At 47.5% G+C, this 19,643-nt stretch overlaps 8 protein-coding genes across 8 annotated transcripts, besides 1 other annotated feature; 5 read left to right on the forward strand and 3 right to left on the reverse strand.

Moving 5' to 3' along the window:
• Positions 1-664: 664 nt before the first annotated feature.
• FPSE_06039 (uncharacterized protein) lies at positions 665-1,935 on the forward strand (the record flags this gene model as incomplete). The annotated part of the gene is made up of 2 exons (XM_009259157.1): positions 665-722; positions 1,163-1,935. 2 exons carry the CDS (start codon positions 665-667, stop codon positions 1,933-1,935), a joined length of 831 nt encoding a protein of 276 aa, XP_009257432.1.
• A 1,552-nt stretch (positions 1,936-3,487) lies between these two features.
• FPSE_06040 (uncharacterized protein) lies at positions 3,488-4,228 on the forward strand (the record flags this gene model as incomplete). The annotated part of the gene is made up of 1 exon (XM_009259158.1): positions 3,488-4,228. The coding sequence occupies one exon, from the start codon at positions 3,488-3,490 to the stop codon at positions 4,226-4,228; it is 741 nt and encodes a 246-aa protein (XP_009257433.1).
• A 1,320-nt stretch (positions 4,229-5,548) lies between these two features.
• Positions 5,549-7,565, forward strand: FPSE_06041 (uncharacterized protein; the record flags this gene model as incomplete). The annotated part of the gene is made up of 3 exons (XM_009259159.1): positions 5,549-5,697; positions 5,745-6,924; positions 6,978-7,565. The coding sequence occupies 3 exons, from the start codon at positions 5,549-5,551 to the stop codon at positions 7,563-7,565; spliced, it is 1,917 nt and encodes a 638-aa protein (XP_009257434.1).
• A 309-nt stretch (positions 7,566-7,874) lies between these two features.
• Positions 7,875-8,000: a repeat region.
• A 957-nt stretch (positions 8,001-8,957) lies between these two features.
• On the forward strand, positions 8,958-11,102 carry FPSE_06042 (uncharacterized protein; the record flags this gene model as incomplete). Its single annotated transcript, XM_009259160.1, has 2 exons — positions 8,958-9,141; positions 9,190-11,102. 2 exons carry the CDS (start codon positions 8,958-8,960, stop codon positions 11,100-11,102), a joined length of 2,097 nt encoding a protein of 698 aa, XP_009257435.1.
• A 153-nt stretch (positions 11,103-11,255) lies between these two features.
• On the reverse strand, positions 11,256-12,025 carry FPSE_06043 (uncharacterized protein; the record flags this gene model as incomplete). Its single annotated transcript, XM_009259161.1, has 2 exons — positions 11,256-11,710; positions 11,764-12,025. 2 exons carry the CDS (start codon positions 12,023-12,025, stop codon positions 11,256-11,258), a joined length of 717 nt encoding a protein of 238 aa, XP_009257436.1.
• Positions 12,026-12,476: 451 nt separating this feature from the next.
• On the reverse strand, positions 12,477-14,131 carry FPSE_06044 (uncharacterized protein; the record flags this gene model as incomplete). The annotated part of the gene is made up of 2 exons (XM_009259162.1): positions 12,477-14,037; positions 14,094-14,131. The coding sequence occupies 2 exons, from the start codon at positions 14,129-14,131 to the stop codon at positions 12,477-12,479; spliced, it is 1,599 nt and encodes a 532-aa protein (XP_009257437.1).
• Positions 14,132-14,656: 525 nt separating this feature from the next.
• Positions 14,657-16,831, reverse strand: FPSE_06045 (uncharacterized protein; the record flags this gene model as incomplete). The annotated part of the gene is made up of 3 exons (XM_009259163.1): positions 14,657-15,386; positions 15,438-15,444; positions 16,066-16,831. 3 exons carry the CDS (start codon positions 16,829-16,831, stop codon positions 14,657-14,659), a joined length of 1,503 nt encoding a protein of 500 aa, XP_009257438.1.
• Positions 16,832-17,425: 594 nt separating this feature from the next.
• On the forward strand, positions 17,426-18,831 carry FPSE_06046 (uncharacterized protein; the record flags this gene model as incomplete). Its single annotated transcript, XM_009259164.1, has 2 exons — positions 17,426-18,598; positions 18,670-18,831. 2 exons carry the CDS (start codon positions 17,426-17,428, stop codon positions 18,829-18,831), a joined length of 1,335 nt encoding a protein of 444 aa, XP_009257439.1.
• Positions 18,832-19,643: the final 812 nt, after the last annotated feature.

Raw genomic sequence — 19,643 nt, forward strand, 5'->3', positions numbered from 1 at the left:
GGTCGAACCCGCAACCTTGAGATCGCGTACTCGTAAGAGTCTCACGCTCTACCGATTGAGCTAACCGGGCGTGCTTACGATTGTTAATGAAAAGGTTCAACGCTGGGATTATATTCAGCAGGCGATTCACCTCCCCTCTTGATCATGATGCCCCTTGCGAAATGCCACGTGCTATGAGGAGAAGCTACGCAAAGGCATAGAGGCGTTTGAGTAGGTAGTGACTGTTTGGGTTTCTTGATAAGTATCAATCAAATTAAACGCTTACCTTTCCCGCTAGCATGGACTGTTGAGAAAGCTTTGTAACAAAGAGAGAGATGTTGGTTGTGGCGCAATCTCGCTGCGCCGCGGATATGAGGTGTCGTATCAACAAACGAATGAATGATAGTTGTTGCCTGACATCGGCCGTCCGCTATTATTTGTGAAAAAAGAAAAAGGCCGTCTATTCGCAGGAGACATTGAATGGTGTGAGAGCAGAGCATAGATATTATGATTTCATTCGTCGTTGTTGAAGTGAGGTGAATATCATGCTCATCTGTAGGGTAGAACTGAGGTCAAGGAGACTCTATCGTGAGAAGCGAAGCGCAGGAGGAGAAGTGACAGCGCTTAGAATAGTGGAGTCGAGCTTCCATGAGCTTCATTCTAGTGGATCCACAGCTTGTTAATCATGACTATGATGAGACAAATCACACGTAATGGTGCTGTAGTGATAACAAGAAAGAGAAGTATGTCCAATGAGTTTTCGATTTGGATATCATGATATCTCTCAATAACTCTTTGATAGAAGTCTCTGTCATGGATATCAGCACCCAGCGGCCTATAAGAGCTCCTGTGGAACAGCAGAAAGAGGTACCGAAATGTGGGGTGAACTGTTTCATGACGGGAAGCTGCCCAGACCAACCTTCCCTCCCGAAGCTGAAAGCGGGCACTTTCACTTGCCTACACTTTAAGCTTTTGTTCACTTATCGTCAACAACACTTTGTTGCTTCGCCTCCCCTCTTTCATTCTTCTTCTTTCTTATAGTCCATTCAGCGTTTTATTTCATCAAAGCCTTTCCCTTTGTACTCGATCTATACTCTCTTTTCTTTTGTTCTTTTACAACCAATCTCGGTTTTTTCGCGACGGCACCCTATGATCTTGATCCAATCGCAACCGTCATGACCAGTCATCCTCCACCATGTGAGATGCACCAACCCGATCATTAATCGCACTGGACTGACAAACCACAGGATTGAACCATCTATCCGTGTCCGTCGGGCAATCCACGCCAACGATGCGACCCTTCTGCGCCGAATCCTCAAGACACACCCCAGCTATCTCCTAAACCCCGATTCCTCCCCTTCCGGCCTATCCAACTCGAATATGCACCTGGCGGCTTCACTAGGTCACCACGAAGTCTGCGCAGTACTGTTAAAGCTCGGTCACGAGGATCCATGCCCTGCTCTCAACGAAAGCCACCAAACCGCATTGATGCTCGCCGCAGCTGGTGGGCATACCGAAGTCGTCCAAATTCTCTGCGAGCACGACAAAACATGTATTCTTCGTCGCGACGTTCGAGGCCGCGATGCCGTCATGGAGGCTAGTCTCGGAGGACACGATACCATACTACAGCTCCTCCTTACCTACGTTCCCGGTGGACCTTATGATGCAGTTCGCCGCGCAGATGTTGAAGGAAATACAGCACTGCATTTTGCGAGTGGAAACGGAAACCTGCTGGTACTACGAACGCTGCTGGCGGCGGGCGCTGACATACACAAACGAAACATCTGGAGTTGGACTCCGGCTGCATACAGTGCTACTGTGCAGGCTGAGGTCTATTTGAAGGGCTTGGTCAACGAAGTTGGGAAGCTACAACAGCAGCAACAGAAACGAGAGATTGAATCGGCCAAGAAGGGCGGTGGAGTTCGAGTTGTTGAATCCACAAGCGATGAAGAATGATGTTGGGCAGAATGTATCATCAAAATTTGCCCACACCGAGGCTCTTGTCTACCATATGGCACCTTTGTCGCCATGACCAGCGTTGGCATCACAGGATTTACGGGGTTCTACAGAACCGGGCTTGCTCTACAATTGACGTCGACCGAGGTCGATTATTTCTTGTCATTTTTACCAAATTACTATACTGGCGAAGCAGCAAGGAGTTTCTCTGAATTGAAATATATTTCCAACTTGACTTCCGAAAAGTACCTGGACCTGCCTTAATCATAGCCAGGATGTCGCCAAGTTCGCTCGTGTTACATATTCACTTGCGATATGACCCACCCATCTGATGTATCGCTTCATCAGTTTTGGTGAATCAGACAATCGCCGTTTTTGGCCGGCTGACAAACATCCGGATCCCAGTCAAGTGACTGGGTACCAGATAGGAATTGAGGTTGTGTATCAGGTTCATGCGTGACTCATGACACACGAACTGGATGTAGTTCATCAAGTCCCGTTTGTACCTTTGGCGCATCACTGCTGATTGCCATCGTGCCTGACAGCTTTGTTCCTCGGACGTTTTCAACTCTAAAACCCTGTATCACGGTTTGTCTTGCAACATCTGCTCATGTTTTGCGCCATGGCTAGTGAATCAGTCTCAGTACACGAGGCTGCTGACCGTTTGTTGACCGTTTGTAGACGTCTGATCAGGATAGTTCAGACGTTCACATGTCATGGACTATGGTTGGGGCTGATTCATGGGCAAGCACATGCAGTTGTTCATGTCCAGATTCCAGCCAGCCAATGGCATAAATAACAGAGGTTGCTGTCAAACAGACATCTTCTCGTTAACCAACCGTCCACCAAGTTCCCCAGCTCGTCGTCAGGGCCGTCTTATTGCAGAACGATCCTCCATGTCTAACAACGGACCCATCAATTGTCGGACAATCGAGGACGTTGAGCTTCCTGCACCTGCAACCAAGCTCATCATCACGCAGCATCTCGTAGCATCTCGAGATTTTCCTCTCTGGGCCTGGATCATTGTGGGAGCCTTCTACGACCGCCACGGCAACACTCTTTGGAGTACCAAGATCTTTCTTGGCCACCTGGGCGTCGACACGGACTCTGACGGCGAGAGTACTGATAGCGAGAGCAGCGTTTCAGTGACAGAGAGTGAGGCTGAAGAGACAGTCGCTGTATCAAGTAAGTACTGGTTCTGCTGTTTGTAGCAGTTATTCATCTACAAAGTTATCTATATAAGCCTTGCCATCTCGCCCATTCTCTAACCACCTTCAGACATCCATCTCCCATATCGACCAAGCCCTTTCGGTAGTGATAACGCCTTTGCCTATCAATACCACAACCAGACACTCCAAGCCCAACAGTTCTATCCTCATTGGAATCAGAATTTGGCATACAGCGCCCCACCAGTCTGGGATCCATCTCGTCAAGGTCAAGTTCCTGGTTACTGGAACGCTTCTTTCGATCATCAAGTTCGTCGCTGGGTACATACCTGGCAGCCACTTTACTGAATCTCTTTCCTGATACCCCCATCCCTCGAGAACCCATCATGTCTGGCGGATGGAACCCCATGAGTGGCCGTGATGCCAGAGGCACTCGGCCCAACGGTGCTCCTATAGGTGCTCCTGTTCCCACACAAGGTCAACCCTATATCCCTCATGTCGGCGGGCCCGGCTATAACTTTGGTTTAGTTTCTACCCCTTACGGTGTCATGTATGGCGGCGCCCCTTATGGCGGCGCCGGATATGGCCAGCCTGCCTACGTGGTCCCTCAAGGACCGGTTGCAGGGTTTCAAACTCCAATGACCTATGCAAACCAACCCAACGGCAACGGAAACATCCTTTCCCGACAGGCACAGGCTCATCCGCAAATAGATACCCAAATGCCTGCCGCACAGATGACTAATTCTACAGGCGGCGTGGGTTGCGAGCCCGGCTACAACTACTTTTTCCCTGCCGAGCATACCAAAGTCCATGTCTTCAAGAGCGAGACCCCGCCCTGGCAACTCGATGCCAACGCACAGATCCCATTTATTGCCTCCCACGTTCCCACCAGCACCAAGCTGGGCGATCTCCTCAAGGGTTTCGGCTGCACCAATGCAAACCCTAAGAAGAACAAGTGTTTCGAACTCTACAGCGGAGGAAATGGTAAATGGTACAAGGGATATTCCTTCAATGGAGACGAGGAGAAGGAGATTGAGAAGACCTTCAACGATGTGGGCTGGACCTCTGACCGCACAGGCAGTGACAATGGCAAGCCTGTCGTCTGTCTCTGGTTCTGCAAGAGCTAAAGATGGTTGGCAACATGGAGGCTCGAGTTGGTTTTGGGTTTGGTGAACATTGCTTCGATTGTATTTTGCTATTCGGGAAAATTGGAAGTGATGGCGCAAGGATCAGGAGTACTCGGGCGTTGATGTTGCTCAGGAGACACCTTTTCTCTTCATAGATGCAGTTAGGAGTTGTCTAATTTATTGTAACATTATGTTAAATCTTTGTGTTGATGCTGTGACTTCCTCGTGTTACTAACAGAGTGAGGTACTACTTTCCTCAATGACAACAAAGGAGTTGCGAACAGGCTATGGAATATCAGCTACACGACAGCGAGAAATGAACCCATCGCAAAGGTGAAGAAGTTTAATAACATTGCCTATTGAGCATACAGTCTTGGGCATGTATGCATTGTCATATGTCGTCAACCTGGATCTCTTCCACAAAAGTCTTTTGGTGCGACAATGATCTGCGTAGATACCTCTATGTGCGCATAGTTACACGTAGATCTTCTGAGACATCGATCGGCTTACAGATGACTGTGTAGTGCGACAAAGATAAAAGGGAATCGGACACTGGGTAACGTGATGGTACTTAGAATAGACTGGGGTAAATAGGCCTGAGATTATCACATGTCAGTTATGTTCCTTGCTGTTGTACTCTTAATGTTTAAGTTTTGAGGCGTTGTACAGTATTATGCATAAACTAATGTTAAATTGAATAGGTATGGATCCATTTCACTCAAGGCTGACGGCAGTATTGATGTATATGATCATTGTTAAACAGAATCTTTAGCTGCGTTCTTCGGAGAGTTACCTATTGCTACCATTGAAAACTCGCAGTACTTTATGTTGAGTTAAGGTGTATCGATGTTTTAAAGACAAAATTAAGTGACCGTTAATTCCCTTTAACACGTGAAATCTATCGGACCGAAGTAGAATACATACCGTTCCTGATAACTCAATCGCAAAAGGAGATTAATACACTCCAATAAGAGAGCTGATAGGAGACGTGTAGAAGTGCACTGTTCATCGAATGATAACGACATCATATTTCAAGCCTCCTACTGATAGAATGCTCTCCAAAAAGAGTCCATGATGAATTGGCAGCTATTGTTATGCCTCATGTCGATCTATGGCGTGATAATGAAGGGGTTAGGCAGTGCCACTGTAGATGGCATCGAGATAAGGGAGCCTCTATACTGATGAGAAATGTTGTGTATAAACATAAATTGTTGTAGCTTCGTGCCATTGCTATTGTATGTAGAACTCCTCATTCAGACCTTTGGCTATATCTTCAGTTAAACGACTACTTCAAGCAAAATCTGCCAAACGTTGCCTATTATGGCTGAAGAGATCGAATATGCGGACTTGGCCCCTACCAATTCTACAAAAAAATGCATGAAAGACCAAGGTGAAGACAAATTCCAAGAAGGAATAACAAGAATAGACACCAACGTCAACACGAATACGGAGATCAACTTCGATGCAAAGTATGCAAGTACCCCAATTCAACTGTACACAATCTAACATCCCTCAGAATCAAGAATCCTCTCCATGGAATCCCACGAGACCAGCTCCTCTCCGACGTCGAAGAATGGGCTCAAAGAAAGAACCTAACAGAACACATCGCCCTCCTCAAAAAGGGCGCCCTCGTAGCTCAAAACCCGACCGGAGCAGCTCTTCTCGACGGCGAATACACACTCACAGCAAAAGAACTACACCATCTCGAGCGTGAAGCAACTCATCGCTGGGATCTACCACGCCGTCTTATCCTCACCATAATAACATGTTCCATCGGCGCTGCGGTCCAAGGCTGGGATCAAACCGGTTCCAACGGCGCAAATATCTTCTTCCCCAAAGTCTTTGGGATAGGGAGTGAGAGCACGAAGGATAAACTACTCGTTGGTCTTGTTAATGCGGGACCGTATCTTGGCTCTGCGTTTATAGGATGTTGGTTATCTGATCCTATCAATAACCTCTTGGGTCGCCGAGGAGTCATTTTCGTCGCAGCGCACTTTTGCATATGGCCTACTATCGGCTCTACATTCTGTAAGACATGGCAGCAATTCCTCGCTTGTCGTATCTTGATGGGTATTGGCATGGGTGTAAAAGGTTCTACAGTTCCTATATACGCCGCCGAGAACGCACCAGCATCTGTCCGCGGCGCACTCGTCATGTCGTGGCAGATGTGGACAGCCTTTGGCATCTTCCTCGGAACCGCCTTCAACCTAGCCATCTTCCATCTCGAGGGCGGTATAAACTGGCGTCTGATGCTAGGCGCTCCCTTCATTCCTGCCGTTCCCCTCATGCTTCTCATCTATCTCTGCCCTGAGTCACCGCGCTGGTACATGAAGAAGAACCGGTACCCGGAAGCCTGGAAAGCAATGCTGAAACTTCGACATGATCCCATCCAAGTTGCGCGGGACATGTACTACATCAGTTCCCAGCTCGAGATCGAGGAGCACTTGGCTGGAAAGACGAACTATGCTACGCGCTTTATGCAGTTGTTTACAGTTCCGCGAGTCAGAAGGGCGACGCTTGCTGCGTTTACAGTCATGATTGCGCAGCAGATGTGTGGTATTAATATCATCGCGTTCTATTCTACTACTGTGTTTAAAGAGGCTGGTATGTCTGACTTTAAAGCCATGGTGGGTTCGTTTGGGTTTGGTCTTGTGAACTGGGTGTTTTCTTTTCCTGCGTTCTGGACCATCGATACAGTAAGTTGCTTTGCCTGTCACTTCTACAGGATGTACTGACCGGCATTCCTTAGTTTGGTCGTCGAAGTTTGCTACTCTTCACATTCCCCCAGATGACATGGACACTTCTTGCTGCTGGTCTCTGTACTCTCATCTCCAAAGACACAGGCGATCTTCGCACCGCTCTCGTATGTCTCTTCGTCTTCCTCTTCGGAGCCTTTTACTCCCCAGGCGAAGGGCCCGTACCGTTCACATACGCGGCCGAAGTCTTCCCTCTCTCCCATCGCGAGACAGGAATGGGATTCGCAGTCGCAACTTGTTTCTTCTGGGCCAGTGTTCTCGGGATATCGTTCCCTTTTATTCTCGACCGTCTGCAGACCGTTGGTGCATTTGGATTGTACGCAGGGTTTAACATGGCTGCTTTCATCATGATTTTATTCTGGGTTCCCGAGACGAAGCAGCGTACCCTTGAGGAACTAGACTGGGTATTTGCTGTGCCTACGGGCAAGTTTGCGTCGTATCAGCTTCGAGTTGCGATTCCATATTGGTTTAAGCGGTGGGTGCTTTGGAAGAAGGATGTTACTAAGGAACCTCTTTATGAGTTTGAGATTGTTGGTGATGCTGGGAACTCCAATGTTAAGACGACTGAGGAGAGAGCTTGAGCAATGGGAAGGCATTGGCAACGTGAAAGGGAGAATGGTACCAGTTCGATGAATGCATAATAATTACTTAGCATTGTGTACTGAAAACAATGCCACTCTCAGCAATGAATGTATTAAAAGCATGTGTATACACGCACTACTAATTGGTGCCCATTCCAAGCTCCATCAAATACTGCAACCATCTTCACTCACGCGCATTCCCGTCATCGTTTTATGGCATGCCAAAACAATGAAGTATTGTCATCATTCTGACATAGGTTTCATTATATCTATTAAAAAAGAGAAGGGATAAAATTAGATAAAATGCAAAAAAAACATACAACACCGGGGATTCGCTGGTCGTCACCGACCCAACTACTAATCCAGCGCTTCGCAGCTTATCTATGGGAGAGCGGACGGGATCCCGAGTTCTCTGCGAGCTATGGTCGTATGTACAAGTCTTTCAGAGATTGGCACCCATAAAGACATAGTCTGAGGATGATACAACGAAGGCAAGCCCACTGTGAATAACATTTTGCAATAAAGCTCAACTACGGGCTCGCCCTTGTCAGTTATCTTCTATTGGTTAGGTAATTGTATAGCAGGTTGTTCTTTATCCTAAATTGAAAGATGTAGAAGTCTGTATAATAGCTTTGCAGAACCTTTGTTATACGTATTGTCAAAATGGAGGAGTTTGAAGCTTATACTCATTGAAGGAGTATGTTACATGAACTCCTGGCATCTATATCGGTGTCACTCATCTAGAGTCCCTAGACCAATGTTGTTCTCATAAACACATTGACAAATATGTGTCTGTATAATTACTCATTTCAAAGGACGCCACTGACAAGATGGACTCTCGGTCGCCAGTTCTGTAGCTCTCTGACCTGTTTAATTATCAATATCAGGCTGGCGGTAGGAGTATCTATGGCACAACAATCCTTGGCAAGCATCTCCTAAGGCTATATAACGCCTATAGATTTTACGCTAAATTGTGCAACCTCTACCTTTTAGCTTTAGACTTTACCTATTATTCTCTCGTCTGAGACAGAGTTTATATCTACTACAGAGGCTTTTTATAGTAAAAATACTAATACTTTCAGTTTCTTATAACATCTATTAGGTGGCAAGTCTTCTTCAGTCTATTATTAACCGATTGGGTATCTCAAGAAGAGGGCGTCGTATCTATAGGCGTTATGTAGCCTTGGGAGATAATATCTGTGTTGGTGGCTGCATGCTGTGCAACCAATAATTAGCACAGCCCACTGGATGTAATCAGGTCCTCCTTATTGCAGTTTTACGGTTTTCTTCTTTACAACATTCATTTGATCTTGTCCAAAAACCAGACTCTGGTATCGCCGTCTTTTCAACCCCCAGATAGGTTGGTTTTCATGCCTACCACCGCGTACCAATATGACTTCGCTGCCCGTTCCTGAAGACCAGCCTTTAGTGCTCCCCCCGTCCGAATCAGAAGACACATTGTCTGGTTCTAAACGTGATAAAAATGAATATCCCACCCTGGGAGAAGTCTCTCCTTCATGGTTCCAGAGACTCGGCGTGGCCGTGGGGTTACTAACAGTCCCTGTTGTGTATTTGGGTAAGTTGATAGCTTTTGTATATATTCGCCAAGCTGATTATTTCTTAGTAATACTTGAAATGGTCGCTTACAATTCTGGAAAGAAGCAGAGTTCATTCGGCGATAACACGCTTGAAGTCCTGCAAATTGCTTCTACCTTCTGGCCTATCTCATTCGCGGCGGTCATCGGGCCCTTCCTCAGAACCGTAGCCCTCTATTGCGCCGAACGAGGGTCGACTCTTGGTTCCCTCGAGTTCTTGTTGACTAGCCAGACTACCGTTGCCGCTGTCAAGAATCTCTTTGCTTTTCGTCATATACATATATGGACTATTGGTATTATAGCAATATGGACCTTCAGTCCTCTGGGAGGCCAAGCAGCTGTTCGATCTCTATACCTCCAGCCATCTACGCACACCGAGAAACTCAATGCTGTGCATTACTTCTCTCAAGTCCCTCTTAGGACATTATGCGATTATCGGAGAAGAAAATCTTTTCCAAACCAGACGTGTGGAAGCATATTTGGTCAAGATGGATCTGTATCGGGATTGATTCCTGCTTTTCGAAGGGCTGCTTTCGCTGCTTTGTCGAGACCGGACGTTCTGGCATCTCATCCCGATGTTTTGGCCGATGATTACGAAGCTGTGATAGGGCGGCTAGGAGGGGTTTCCCGGGCAGCCCGTCTTGGGAAGCAAGACATATGGCGCAACGTCCGTGTTCCATTCATGGAACTCTTGTCCGAATATGATCACCATGCTCCTGAGTCATGGATTCAAATACCTTCTGACAAGATTGTGCCATACTCATCATTTGTCGGTGTACCAACCCGCAAAGCATCTCGTCCTGAAGCGGCTGGAAACTCTAGCATGCTTTTGCGCACCCGTTATCAAACTCTCAACTGCAGCGATGCACTTAACGGGACGTCTTTGTTAAAACACAAAGGTCCCGAGTCACTGATACTTTACCATGACACAAACCTTACACATTCTATCCCACTGGAACACCAGAGTCTCAACTACATAATGGATACCGAGCCAAACCTTTGGATGGATCTTGTCGCAAACGATGCAGCCCTTTTACATTTCAAAGACGACCTTGACGCAGAAGTGGAATCTCCGCTACAGTTGGTAGTCGGTGGACAGTGTGATGGTGATCATATGATTCGCTTTTGTGACATCGTCACTTCATACGTAGATGTTGACGTTAGTTGCAAACGGTCGAGCAGAACAGATGACCTCAATTGTGAAGCTGATCGAATTCGACGGACTCCTGACTCAAAATATTCGATAAACCTGTCAGACATGTCGTACATGCCCGTCTCTGAACGTCTTGTATTCGAAATGCCCTTCACAACCGCATCTTACGACTCGCATATGCCTAGTCTTCTTGAGCGATACATCCATCAACCTTCGACAGCATTCAGCACCGATAGTATCGACTTTTCAGATCACTGGCCGGCCTGCTATTCAAATTTATCTCGACAACTCTTCGAGGCTAGGTTCGCCACAGTTCTTAATACATTCCTCATGGCCTCGTATGATAGTATTACTCTGACAGGTGCTGAAAGTACCCTTGAGTATGATATCGACACACATGGCAACGTCGCCTGGCAAAATACCATTGCCACTTGGACCGAGTTTACAGACAGCATCTATGTCATGAATATAGCATGGTATTTCACCTTTATCATATCAACAATAATATTATTAGGATGTGCTATTGCCAATGTTGTTATTCGGGAGTTGATATTGGCCCCCGACTTTCTAGATAGCGTCGACGGGCTGACGCGGGATTCTCCTTTTGTCGATATCCCAAGCGAGCCTTGCGCAACGGGAAGCGGAGTCAGTTCAAGGGATCGACTACAGGCAACGAAAGATATCCGAGTTCAGATAAGAGACGTGGAGCCGGATGGAGTTGTTGGGAGAATCGCGCTGACGACCGACACGACCGACAAAAGACTGGATTGGGACAGGGCATATGTTTAGGCATTTCTCTACGCTTGAATGAGCCTGTATTGTATCTTTTCTATACATCAAGTACAAAGGCGTTTATCGCTTGCAATCGACCACCGAAACTCGAACCAATCTGAGCAACATAACCATCTATCCCCTTTTGTGAACTCCAATCGCGACCTTTACTTACAAAGCCTTCTTCCTCGTCTCAGCAGCCTGCACCTTGGCAAAAGCCCTCTTGGTAGCCACAACGCTGTGCACCACCAAAGCGGAAGGAATAACGATCCAGATGGCGTTACAAAAGACATAATACATGTAAAAGTAAAACTGCTCCGGACGGCAGTACACAATGTTGTGCACCACCTCGTTGAAGTAGCAAGTCGCAAAGTACAGCACGTCGCCGTAGAGTTGACCAACGCTGATGATGAGCTGGATAGGGTGTCGCAGAGGGTGTTCCTTGACGATACTCCACGCGCAAAAGAATGACATTGGACCCCAGAGGATAGCGGTGATGGCCTCCATAGGGACAAGGAATGAGTCTTGGGTCAAGTAGCGCGAGTCAGAAAGGGAGTATTCTTTCCAGAGCTGAGCGAAAAGGCTGAGTCTACTGGATAGATCGGCAAAGTTGGCGACATAGTAGCCTGGCTACAGTTAGCATGACCGATACTTGAGACTAGATGGATATAGCACTTACCCTCGAAAAAGAAATGGATGCATCCGCAGAGAGCGAACCATAACGTTACAAAAATCTCTCCCTTGGATAACTTTCGCGGCGCCGAGTTGATGAACAGCAGCGTCACAGCGAAAATGGCAATAGAGCCGACGACAAAGGTTGCCACGAGCGTGCGAGAGGATAAAGTGTTGGTGACATATTCTGGAAGAGCTGCGTTTAAAGGCGAGTATGGATGAAGGGGGATTTTCGCAGTTGCGTTGACAGCCTGTACAAGAGTATCCATTGTGTTGATATGAGTTCAAGTAAAGTATTAAAGAGTTGTTGTTGGTGTAAGACAAAAGCTGAGCACCAACATCAAGTTAAGTACCTTTTTTCAACAGCACCAAAGAGACTACAACACCAACGCAGTAAGTCAGCCTTATTCCTTCCATGACAATCGTAATTACCACAAATTACACATCGTCTTCAATGCACGAATCTTGGCATCGGAATTCTGAGACCCGTGTCGAACGATTTAAGAAATCCCTACAAAACAAGCAATTCCATTGGCTGCTTAGCAATAATCTATAGAAAAAGGGAAAATACATATAAAACGGTGGAACCTTTTGCTGTGTTGAGCTGGAGTCTCGGGCGTTCCGGGTTCCGTTGGTGATGTTGTTGTTGAAGTATGCGAATACGAACGCGAATAATCTGACTTAGACCGGCACCGAATACGCAAAATTACTGACTTCTAATTAATACATTATCGATTCTGTCCGTACTTCACCATAAGTCCCCAATTCATCGCCTGCACTCATTATAAGCGACAATTCAATCCTTCTCTCCTCTGTAAAAACCATCACCATCGTCTCGCGCATCCGCTTCTCCTCGGGAACTCTCTCAATGCCTGCCCAACTCGTCCTACCAGGCAAACCCTCAACATCGACAGTAGCCCACGCTTCCCAAGGGATGTCACCCAGAGCAAGAGCTGATGGTTTATTCTCGTCATCATCGTTGGCAAGGTCGCTTTCGAAATACGTCTGCCCTTCAATCTCCATAATCTTCTTACTCACTGCTGCTGCCCCATCGCTGAACCACATGCCTTCTTGTCGTTTAAGCTTGTAGAGAAACATGATTGCGCGACGACGAAGCCATGGGTGACGACAGCGTTGAGCAACCATAAAGACTGGAACGATGACACCCGGTTCGAGGGAGAGAGGTGAGTTGACGTGGAAGCTTTGCTTGTTGGCGCACAGTGTCTCTGCGAGCGTGAGGATCCTTTCGTAAAGACCAATGAGATTATCCCATCGCATTTCAGGCCCGAATGCTCCTCCTGCCAGGAATGTACGCATGAGAGTGTGATATAGTCTGATGGAAATCGCTCCTCTCTGATCGTGCGGACTGGCGTGATTCCTCTCAAACTCTGCCATCTTGTATTCCCAAGCTGCAAGATCCCTTTTCGTAATTGCCATCATGTCTTGATCTTCGCCCATAGTTTCTTGATCCTCATCATCTGCTTTCTGACCCATCATCATAAGTCTCCTCATAACCCCAAACAATGCCGTCCCTGCCTGTGCGTAACTCTCAAAACCAGCGATGCGCTGCATATCTTCATCGATCCATACTCTACTCGGAGCGTTCTTGTAAGGATACGGCGCACTCGAGTCGGAAAATGTCATGGCATGTAGATCTAATCGCGTCAACATCTCAGCCGCGCTCGACGTCTCTTCACTGTATCCAGCTTGGTTCAATAAACCATGAGCAGCCATGATGTGGACCTGGCTATCCGACCAGCGCCCTATAAGATGCGTGATAGACACAAGCGCAAGGCATAGCGATAGCAACTTTGTAGGGTCTTTGACTTCTCGCGCACAAGATATCGCGCGTCCATAGCTCACATTGGCCTCGAGCCACATTTGCTCGCTCTTATCATTGCAACCCTGAAAGTACAACTCATGCCTCTGATGAATCGCTCCCAGCGCAAGCGTTGCGTGCCAGACCGCAGGCTCACTATGCGCCAACTGAAGAATCTCCCTAGTCCAAAACTGCGACGGTATAAACGAAGCCGTCGAAGGCGCCGTCAGAGTACGAAAGACGTCGAAAAGCGTCAAGTTCGCAGATTTAGTGCCTGCACTTATAGGATACTGACACAGGGCTTGTGAAATGGGCCCCACGACTGAGATGCGCCGAGCTGCCTCGGCGAGTTGACGGCGTGTTATTGTTGAGCCCTCTGGTAGATAACCATCGCATTGGCGCTTGCAGGATAAACAGCGCTGGCAGGCAGGCTTGGTCATGTCGCATTTGACACGCCGTATGCTAGTGAGATGAGTCAGTCAACTAGAGTAGGTGAGCCAAGAAGAACCATGACTTACCGACAGGTAATGCACCCGTTACCGGCTTTTCGAGCCATTGTGTCGTTGTTTGTTAGAGACCAAGATAATTTCCTTGAGAAAAAGGGAGATGATGGAATGTCTCTATCTCGACATTTGCTCCTTGAGTTCCAGTTATCATCATAAGCACAGCCACCTTATAGCCATGGGTAATATGCTGAGGATTACCCGATGCTACCTAGGTTTCAGCTATGAATCATACCTGGGTAGATAGATACTGATGTCAATTATTTTCGAGTCCTTTGGATTTTAGGAAGGGGATTTGGATAATATATTTGTGGCAATAAATACTTCGTCCTCGGTATCATCAAGAAGACAACCATGATCGACAGTTAGTTAGCTCGGCTCAGCCCTATCACCAGGATCTTGTCCTTTTCTAAGCCAAGTAGGATCTAATTCCACCAATAACGGCTAACCTGACTTTTATAAGCATAAACTGAAAGCATTCACTCGGGTTGTTACCCTGCATACAAAGACACAGCAGTTGCACAAACAACCAACGTTCAGTTCAATATGTCATTATTCATAAACAGGGGTATCAAATCTTATAATTCATTCTCCTTTTCTTTCCTCTTCGCCCGTAAAATCGCCGCATGCTGCTTCATGTGAAACTTGACATCATCAGGACACAGCGGATTCCAAACCGTATTGCAGACCTTGCACTCAGAAAATGCCGCTTGAGATGAAAGATTGAGCGTCATCTGCACAGCCGATGATTTCGCCTTTCCCTTTTTGCCTGCCTTTACATCGTTGCCGCTGCTAGACTCTCGATTCAACGAGCTCTCCCTTGAAGCTGGCGTCGTACTCTCTTCCTTTGCTTCTCCAGTCTGATCATCATCTTCGGTGATCTCGCCCTTGAGTAGAGGCAGTGAGGTACCACGAAAGCGCAACAGTCGTGGTTTCTTTCGTATTTCTATTCTTGCCGGTGGAGAAGATGGAGGTGACTCGGCCTGTGGTTCATCGCTCTTTGGACTTGACGCGGCTGTAGATGAAGAGGGAACGGGCTTGAAGAAGCTTAAGATTGACCCCTTCTTGGCAGGTTTGCTCGTAGATTCGGCTGCGTTCTCGGTTTCCTCTGGGGCTATCGTTGGTAACGATTGCACTTCTTTATCTGTATCTTTGGATGCTGATGTTTCGGCAGGAGTTGTTGCTGTTGAAATGCGTCGCTTCTTTAGACTCGTTTCGCGTGGGGAGTCGTCTCTTGTGCTTCGTTTGCCGTATGTTCGTAGTGGTTTGGCGCGTGGTCGCGACGTGGAGGATGCTGGAGTTTCAGACCTGCCCCAGTCAGTTCTGCTTGTTCAACGAAACTGAGAAGTTCAGACGTACATTTTGGCTATTTGCGCTTAAGCAAGTTCCCGTGCCTTGTTCTAGAAGTTGATGATATCGTGGTAGTCGAACTCTTTGGTAGTGCACCTATGTAAACAAACGGCACGAATTCTGTGTGCAGAAGGATAATTATATACAGATACAAGACGATTAGATAATTGCAGTATTGGAAGAAAAAGAATAAGAACAAACGCGAAGAATAGTCTCGACCTTGAACTTGGGCCTTGTTAGAGAAAGAAAGTAATTAAATGCAGCAAGGATCCCCCACCAGAAGAAAATCGCGTTGAGACGCGTCTGTCGCGCAGTCACATGCTGTCATTGCACTCTAAATCAAGCTATGATATCACTTTTAGAAGAATTGGGAATCATGCTTTCAATTTCGCTATACTGATGCTCAGACCAACCCAAAGCTTTGAGAAACAATATATCTCGCCATTTTGCAATCTGCTTGCGATGATTGTGACTTAAGCAAGCGCCAAAGCCTGTTACTACTAGCATTATTATTAAAATTCTGTATCTTGTCGATGTCTTGACCTTTTGTTCAAACCTTCGCTTGATGATTTACTAATCCCTGTATCATCCTTTTCTTTAAGGAGTATTGTCTTCTCATCCTCATCATCAAGCTTACCCACAGTCCAACTCTCCACGACTTCCCTCACCTCCTTGACCTTGCCAAGCTTCTTCCTCCCTTCGTCCATCTTCCACAAGTACGCATTGTAAACCACCACCTCCGCAATAGCAACGAGTATACTCCCTCCCATAGTTAGGAATAACCTCGCTGGCAAGCTCCACCATCGTGCTGTAACCCACAGTGTTCCAGCAACACCTGCTATACTGACCAAGAAGTTGATGATCAGCGTTACTTGCTTGTGGACTTCCTCCATCGCAATATCCTCCTCGCCGGTATCTGAAGCTGATGTGGGACGGTTGGCTTCCGCAAAAGCAGCGGCGCTGAAAGGGTAGCGATCTTTGAAGGTTTCGTGTTTGGGGGCAGGGTTCATCATTCGTTCGTAGGAGCGGGCTTCTTCTTGGCGGCGAAGACGGGCCATGAGGGCTTTGTATTCGGGAGACTGCACTTGGTTAGCTTCATATGATGGGAACTGTATCAGCAGACATGCAGGTTCGGGTTTAGGTGGTGGAGGAGGGATGTAGACGGATGCGCCGCGAAGGAGTTGTTCTAGAGTGTAGTTTGCATCGTCTTGTGCTTTGGAGCGCTTCCATAGGTCGACAATTTGGCCATGAGATATGGGTTTTCCGATTTGGGGGTCATCTAGGGAAGGCTCGTTTGTAGGTTGTGGTGATTCTTGGGTCTCGTTTTCGCTGTCATGATCTTCGCTGTCTGGTGTTTCTGATGGTTGAACACTCGCCAATGCCTCCACGATGGAGGAAGTCATTGTGAGTAACACCATGCTGAGGTGTGATGGAACGGAAAAAATATAGGATTAAAGAACATTCAACGCTGATACAGACGCTCGTAATAAACGATGAATTGTTGATGCTTCGTCTAAAGTTTAAAAGTCGCAGGCATCAATTAGATTTACAGGCCAGTTCCTCAGAGTCGGTAGCGATTCATCCGCTGACGACTTAGCTTAAACGGCCCCATAGCTCTACCAACCAATAACATCCTCCCAATCGGCAGCATGCCATGGTGTCATGGCCGGACAGACCCGCTAACACCCCGGCTTAGCAGAACACAGCTAGAGCTGGAAAAGTTTAGAGGTCCATCCATCGGATCAAATCGAGAACCAGAGGCGAGGTTCAAAAATCCATTCTCGACAAAATTATTTCCCTCGCGATCCTGATATCGCCTGACGCTTGCCATTGACGACTGGAGAAATTCACGACTGACTTCCAACGATATACAAAAGCGAATGTGGTCGTAATATTCGACATCTACTCCCACCGAATTTCCCTCTCTCCATATAAATCGACCCAAGTGTGCGCAGACGATGATGCTCCGTCCGGGGGCCTCGGTGGTGCGCGGCACCATGGCTAGACAGTCCATGTTGATGAGGACAAACTTGGCAGCAGCACCGGCGTGTGCTCTGTGCAGACAATTGACTGTTAGTCGAGGTCCTACGAGGATACACAGCGCCTCGTTGCACACCAGCCCACGAAGGGACTCAGCGTGGGGTGCTGCCGTGCAGGTCGCTTCCAACGTCGTGAGCAATGTCGTCAAAAGGGCTTCTAAGGATGCGATGCATATTGATCCTCTGCGAAGCGTCGCCAAGGAAATGAAGTTCCTCACGGGCAACATCCGGAAACTTCTTGGTTCTGGACATCCGTCGCTCGATCGTGCTGCCAAATATTATACCCAGGCCGAGGGCAAGCATGTCAGGCCCTTGATCGTCCTTCTCATGAGCAGAGCAACCTACCTCTGCCCCAAGACACCTGCTACGGCTCCTACAGTTACTCACCGTGGTGTCGACACTTCGTTATCACCAGCTCAGATCCTCGCCGACGTAAACCCTGCAGCTCACCCTCTCTCTTCCCCCGAACAAGAGATCCCCGACGCCAACTCAGATATTCTTCCCAGCCAGCGACGACTAGCCGAAATTGCAGAGCTAATTCACACGGCCTCGCTTCTTCACGACGATGTTATCGATCACTCTGTTTCTCGACGAGGGTCGCCTTCAGCCAACCTGGAATTTGGCAACAAGATGGCCGTTTTGGCAGGCGACTTTTTGCTCGGCAGGGCATCCGTTGCGCTAGCTCGTCTCCGTAACCCCGAGGTTGTTGAGCTTCTGGCTACTGTTATCGCCAACCTGGTAGAGGGCGAGTTCATGCAGCTCAAGAACACAGAGCGCGATGAGCGGAATCCCAAGTGGTCTGAGGAGACAGTTACATATTACCTCCAAAAGACCTACCTCAAGACCGCTTCTCTCATCTCCAAATCATGCAGAGCTGCGGCTCTTCTCGGCAACACCGATGCCGTGACAGTCGACGCAGCATACTCGTACGGACGAAACCTGGGACTGGCCTTCCAGCTGGTGGACGACCTTTTAGATTATACGCAGAGTGGATCAGATCTTGGAAAGCCTGCGGGGGCTGACTTGGAGTTGGGTCTTGCGACAGCACCGCTGCTTTTTGCCTGGAAGCAGATGCCGGAGCTCGGAGCCCTCGTCGGCCGCAAGTTCGCCCAGGAGGGTGACGTACAAAGGGTAAGTTGGTTGCATCTGTCTTGACGAATCACATTTGTTGGAGACGCTCCATGCTAATTATACCGCTACAGGCACGTGAGTTGGTTCTCCAAAGCGACGGCATCGAGCAGACACGAGCTCTCGCGCAAGACTACGTGGACAAGGCCATTGCCTCAATCGCGGACTTTCCCGAAAGTGAAGCCAAGGATGGATTGATTGAGATGGCACACAAGTCTCTCAAGCGACAGAAGTAAATACCACCGACAATGAAGGAAAAAGGCTTGATGATCTGGATGATAGTGGTCCATTTTTGTCTGCCGTGTACAAATACAACAACACATCACATCAAATCACTATTATTTTAACGATGGAAAAGAAAAAAGAAGAAAAAGTCGGATATCTCGAGACGACGGACAGGTCAGCTGAGATGGGAGTTGGTGGCATTGGCATTGGCCTAGCATGGGCGGTGTATGATTGTGCTTTCAGGCTTGCTTTGTCTCGTCTTTTGAACAAACTAAAACCGCGGGGATCTAGACGGGCTTGGGAAAAAAGGGAAAGTGATGCATGTATGATTATACATACTATACCTGTACTACTTGTTTTTCTTCTTTATTGTAACATCATGATGATAAGATTCTTGACGCCGCTTACAGCCGCCTATTTTGGATAAATGCATGTTCCAGTCAACAACACTTTACGAGTTATTAGAATTAGAGGGTGTGATGACTACAGCTGAATATTGACTGATGATGACTTGGCAAGGGAAAGGAATTGGATGACGCTTTAGACTTTTTGCTATTGCACACGATACTGCAACCTCGACATGCAATGCACATACAACGGCGTCTCAACTTGGTGTTTTGATCGAGTAATACCTATTTCTGTGATTGAATAAGCCTCAGGAAAGTAAAAACAGAGCTAGCTAGGTCAGCCACGTCGAGTGGATTGTTTCCGCGGGGTGTGCCAGACTCAGACTAGAACCAAAAACACTATGATTGTATTACTCGATAGAAACTCGTTCAGGTAGAAGGGGCAAGTCATTCGACAAAGACACGAGAACTATAAT

The sequence above is a fragment of the Fusarium pseudograminearum genome, chromosome 3 (genome assembly GCF_000303195.2).
Source record: "Fusarium pseudograminearum CS3096 chromosome 3, whole genome shotgun sequence".
NCBI classification, from domain to species: Eukaryota; Fungi; Ascomycota; class Sordariomycetes; order Hypocreales; family Nectriaceae; genus Fusarium; species Fusarium pseudograminearum.